The sequence below is a fragment of the Lemur catta genome, chromosome 14 (assembly GCF_020740605.2).
Source record: "Lemur catta isolate mLemCat1 chromosome 14, mLemCat1.pri, whole genome shotgun sequence".
Taxonomy (NCBI): Eukaryota; Metazoa; Chordata; class Mammalia; order Primates; family Lemuridae; genus Lemur; species Lemur catta.
Genome location: NC_059141.1, coordinates 28,418,702 through 28,424,701, shown reverse-complemented (window position 1 = coordinate 28,424,701; position 6,000 = coordinate 28,418,702). Strand labels below are relative to the sequence as shown.

The following is a 6,000-nucleotide window of genomic DNA, read 5'->3' as shown; positions in this document are numbered from 1 at the left end:
CTTTGCAGAGTGGGCTAGGGGAAGAGAAGCCTAAGTAAATGACTGTTCAGTGGTTGGTTGTCATACACAGATACTCAAAGGGACTCTGTAAGACTCTAAGTTTAAAGATGCAAATAGGACTATTAAATTCTATTACCAGCTTTAACAGTTACTTTAGTGTTCCATTTCCACCATGGTGAAATTACTGAGCAACTCTTACTCTCTTTGTTTGGATGGAATGTTCTCCTAAGATGGTTGGATGAATTCGTGATTATGCATTGTGTTTTTCTACTTCTTCATTTTTTATTACACTGTTCCTTCTACCCTAAGTCTCTTTCCCTCTCCATAGATACAAACAAGTAATTGCTACCTGACTGTAAAGTCCCAGCTCAAATCCCCCATCCTTCAGAGCTTTACCGATTTCCTGGTCCATAGTCCACATTCAAGGGTAGAGGAATTATGCTCTGTCTTTTGAAGGGAGGAGCATCAAAGAATTTGTGGACACATTTTAAAACCATCACACTATCTTGGAGAGTTGAGTGAGAATTACATGAGATAATAATGACAAAATATTTAGAATAGGACCTAAGCAGCACCAAAATTCCCCCTTCTACCTTCAATGACTTAACTCATGGGTGACAAAGGACAGATTAGCTGTCAATCTGAAGGTTTTGGCTTGAAAAATCTCTAGAAAAATAGAGCAAAGATACTGAATTCAAGTTAGTGCCATTAACGATTAAAGTTATCTGTATAATTCTTGACATAAAAAGTTGTTCATGGTCCACTGTGAATTTTAAAAAGCAAGTAAAAGCAGCATGTTTAGTATTTAGTTATATACATTTATCTCTATGTATATTGACACATAGGGAGTGTTCTGGAAAGAGTTTTTTTTAAGTATTGATAATAATTATCTCTGGGTGGGATTTGTGTTAAGTTTTAAAAACTTTTTCCCTTGTTGTTTTCTACATGGTTTGAATTTTTTTAGACTGAACATACATCCAATAAAAATAATAGAGTCATTTTCCAAAAAAACCCAAAAAGAAACCACGTTAGAAGGAGAATGTGAAAGGTGGAAAGGATGTTGAACTAGGATGTTGCTACTCTATGTGGGCTGGTTTATTCCCTGTAAAGGATCTGATTGCTCGGGTGTCCTCTGATCCTTCAGGGTAGTTGTGGACATCTGCATATGCTAAGAGCAGGTGAGAGGCTGTGTTTGTACTTGAGGGAACATATATGTAAGGGAAGAAGGGGCAGTTGATTGCTCTTTGGGAAGTGACGGTACAAAAGAAGTGGGGGAAGAGAGATGTCTGTGTGGCAAAGGGCAAAAGCAAGGCAGAGCTAGTGTTGACAGCAGAGCATGACTACTGATAGGTGCCTTGGGGAGAACAGCTTTACCTACAAAGGAATGGTACACTCATCATGGGCACCTTCTGGTCCCATAGTACCTTGTATGTCCTTTATATTTCAACTTCCCACAGTAAATGGAAAAAGTAGCTACTGGCTATCTAGTAGATAACACAGAGCTCAATATAGAGCAGGTTTAATATAGAGGAGGTTCAATAATAACAGAGCCCAGTATAGAGCAGGTTCAATAATTTGTTTGGAGAATCAGTATGGGCTAAACTATTTTTTTTTTTTTTTGAGACAGAGTCTCACTCTGTTGCCCGGGCTAGAGTGAGTGCCGTGGCGTCAGCCTAGCTCACAGCAACCTCAAACTCCTAGGCTCGAGCAATTCTCCTGCCTCAGCCTCCCAAGTAGCTGGGACTACAGGCATGTACCACCATGCCCGGCTAATTTTTTATATATATATATATATATATATATATATATATATATATATATATATATATATATATGTTTTTAGCTGTCCATATAATTTCTTTTCTATTTTTAGTAGAGACGGGGTCTTGCTCTTGCTCAGGCTGGTCTCGAACTCCTGAGCTCAAACAATCCGCCCGCCTCGGCCTCCCAGAGTGCTAGGATTACAGGCGTGAGCCACCGCGCCCGGCCACTATTTTTTTAAATAATGCCTTTTGTAGACAAAATTTTTTATGACTAGTGGCATTCAGCTGAATAGTTTCTTATTCAAATGAAACAGAGGAAGTTAAAAAAATTTATATTTTGTGGGGAAAAGAACTGGAAAGACTGCCTAAAGATGCTTTTTGAAATGTTTAAATCTGCCATTAGTTTCCTATTTGTCTTATCCGTTTTTTATTCACCTTTTCTTCTTTTTTCTGACTTGTTAAATTCATTGAATACTTTTTGTGATTCTGATTTTTTGACTAATTATCTATTTCTTTTGAAAGTGGTTGCTTTAGGGTTTGCAGTATATGTCTTTAACTTATCACAGTCTACCTTTAAGTAATATTATACTGATTTGTGTAGTAAATAACCAATAGCAGTAGAGTTCCATTACTTCTCTCTTGACCTTTGTGCTGTTATTGTCATATATTTTACTTCTACATTTGTTAGATACTCCATAATACATTGTCATTATTTTTCCTTTAAATCATCAATTATTTTGATAAGTGATTTTACAAATAAGAAAAATTGTATTTACCCACATATTTAACATTTTCAGGCTCTCTATTTCTTTACATAGATGCATATTTCTACCTGGTATCATTAACCTTCTGCCTAAAGGACTTTATAATTTCTTGTCATGCAGGCCTGCTAGTGTTAGCTTTTTTCAATTTTGTATGTGTGAAAAAGTTTTTACTTAATTTTCATTTGCAGAAGTTTTTTTGCCGGGTATAGAATTCTAAATTGACAGTACTTTTTCTTTCAGCACTTTAAAGATTTCCTCCACTTTCTTCTGGCTTGCATTGTTTTTGATGAGAAGTCTGCTGTCATTCTTATCTTGCTCGTTGTTGGTTAATGTGCTTTATTTCTGTAGCTTTCTTGGCCTCTCTGAAGTCTCAACTTTTTCTTTTCTACTTGGGTAGGCTGTTGAGTTCTGAGTTCCCTTTCCCTGCCCTATAACCTGGAAATTTTCTAAGCAGCAAGCTAGGGCATTTATAGGCTAGCCTCATTTTTTTCTTCTTTCAGAGATCACTGTTCTGTGTTGCTTGTTGTTCAATGTCTGAAAACCATTGTTTCTTTTTCTTTATTTCTCCTTTATTTTTAAGTTATTTAAGGTAGGAGGATAAATCTGGCCCCTGTTACTCCATTTTGGCTGGAAGCAGAAGTTATGAAATGTTCACTCAGAAGCATAAATACTTAAAACATAAAAACTAACTTCTGATTGTAAAACTCCTTCCTCATCATTGGTCTATAGGTTAGAATTATTACATGAGCTCATTTTTAAAAAAGTCATTTACTGCCACAGTGTTTGACATTATCCTCTTTCTTACAGGAAACAGGACACATTCAAACTGGATTTTTAAATCATTGCAAACCAATGATGGATCAGAAGTTGCAGAATGCAATCCAAAATAAAAGTCTTCAAAAAATTTGCTTCAAATAACAGAGGGAAGAAAATTGATCTACCACCTTAAAATCCTGATGTAGAAAAAAATATTCATGATATGAGTTATAACTGGAAAAGTTTATTTGACTCTTAATGGACCTGAATGAAAGGGATTGTCACTTTGTTTCTCAGAAGGACTTGTATATCTGAGATTATTTTTATAATCAGTCATTTTATAAAACCTTGACATGATTGCCAGGGAGGAGGAACAGAGCAATAACTGAAACCTGTGTGTTGGTCCAAGATGACTTCTGAAGAAATGGCAGCTTCTGTTGTCATACCTATGACTCAGAGAAAAGTGATTTCTGTCCAGTCGACTGCAGATGAAAGTAATGAAAAGGTCTCAGACATCAGTATTCCAATGGCACATACTGTCAGGCAGAGTGGGCAGACTTCTCATAGTGTCTCACAACTGAACAAACTTAAAGAATCCTCTGGCTGCAACTTGCCCCCCAAGGTTCTCTCAATAGCAAGGGAGAAAATAGTGAGTGATGAGAACAGTAATGAAAAATGCTGGGAAAAAAGCATGCCAGATTCTGTGAAAAACCTTAACATTAACTGCAAAAACATGTTGAGAAACCATCAGCATGGCCTCCCTCAGAGCCAGTTTTATGAAACATGCAACTCTGTCACAGAGGAGGGCCTGTGTTTGGAAACTGGAATTCCTTCTCCACTGGAAAGAAAGGTGTTCCCTGGAATTCAGCTGGCAATAGATGCATCTCCCATGGACGTTAGTCCTTTAGGAAATCAGTCGGCAATCCTAGAGCCTGGCAGAGCACACCCTGACAACAACATGGCAGTATTTCATTTTCATTATGAAGTTGACAGAGGCATGTCAGACACTTTCTGTACCCTATCGGAAAACTTAATTTTGGACAATTGTGGAAATTGTGTACCACTGCCTGGTGGTGGTGGAGAGCAAACGAAAAACTATGTGGCCTATAATGGTAAACTAATGGAATTGGCCAAAAACTGTGATAATAAGAACGGGCAGCAGCAGTATGATCATTGTGACACTTTGAATGACAGATACTTGTGCTTCGAACGTTCTTGCCAGAAGGTTGACATGATATGTTCAAGTGATGGCTTTTGCAGGGAAGGTTTTACTGACAGCTCTCCTGCCAAGACCTTTTTGAGCCATTTTGAGGACTTCCCTGATAATTGTGAAGATGTAGAAGAAGACTTTTTAAAAGGCAAAAAGGAGCGGTCTACTTTGTTAGTTAGAAGATTTTGTAAAAATGACAGAGAAGTTAAGAAATCTGTGTATACCGGCACAAGAGCAATCGTGAGAACTCTGCCTTCTGGCCAGATTGGGCTGGTTGCCTGGAGTTACATTTATCAGAAGAGAAATGGTCTCTTACTGCCTGGTGCAAGAATAATGGAACCTCTGTCAACGATGGAGATAAGACAAGGTGGGAGCCAGCATCTGTCAGAGTCCTGGTGGTATCCGGTAAGAGTTCAAGTTTCTTTTCATCATTTCTTTAAACTTGCTTTTTTTTTTTAAATCCAAATTTCCTTTATCTTCTTGGACAATTTTAAGATCTGTTAAGTTATTATTCTTAAGGTAAGCATTTATAGTTGTTGGGAAATAGATACTTCAATTGATAGCTATTAAGATTAAGTTGATTCTGTAATAATATAAGTAAGTCACAAAATATATATAGATGTGTTCTCAGGAGTGGAGGAATTAGGAGATTTCCTGGTAATGGAAAATGGCTCCATCTATTGATTACGTGTTTGTGTCCTTTGGTGGAAAATGCCTGGATTCTCTTCATGTAGTTCATTATTATTTTTAGGTTTCTAGACCTAAAGGAACTTAATTCTGGTTTTCCAATCAATGGTCTCAGTTTCTTCCTTCTTAAACTTTTTTTGCTACAGACCCCTTTGGCAAAGTGATGAAGCCTATGGACTCAGAATAATGCTTTTAAATGCATCAAATGAAATAGAAAACATTATAAAGGGTAGATTGTGTTGATATACATTTATTGAGATTTTTTTGAAATTGTAAATATGGCAATTTAGGTGCTTGTTTATTAACACATTAAATAATGTGATAACTAGCAGTAATTTCAGTTGGCCCTCCATATTCGTGAATTCTGTGTCCAAGAATTCAAAATAGTAAAAAAATAATAACGATACAACAATAAAAAATAATACAAGTATAAAACCAGTACAGTATAACACTATTTACATAGCATTTACACTGTATTAGTGTAAGTAATCTAGTGAAGATTTCATGTATGTGGGAGGATATGCATGGATTATGTGTAAATACTACACTACCTCATGCAAAAGACTTGAGCAGCCTTAAATTGTCAGTCTTGCAACCAAGGCAAACCAATGCAGTCGGCCACCTTAAATATTAATAGTATTTTGGGATATCTACCATAACTGTATCAGATCACAGTTACTACTACTACTACTACTGAGGTTTGTTGCCTGTATTCATAACTGAAGGAAATGCTAAATTTCCATTTAAGATTAATGAAAATGAAGATTCACTTTTTTTTCTCATCCCAATTTCCACGTCCTTTGAATTCTATCCATAGTCT

General features: G+C 36.5%; 1 protein-coding gene across 1 annotated transcript in view; it reads left to right on the top strand.

The window, feature by feature from the left end:
* Nucleotides 1-3,536: 3,536 nt before the first annotated feature.
* PLCE1 (phospholipase C epsilon 1) overlaps nucleotides 3,537-6,000 on the top strand; it is a 249,379-nt gene continuing 246,915 nt past the window's right edge. Inside the window, exon 1 of the mRNA XM_045568895.1 lies at nucleotides 3,537-4,898. Coding sequence (XP_045424851.1) covers nucleotides 3,693-4,898 — 1,206 coding nt within the window. The 5' untranslated portion in view covers nucleotides 3,537-3,692. The remainder of the gene's footprint in view (nucleotides 4,899-6,000) is intronic.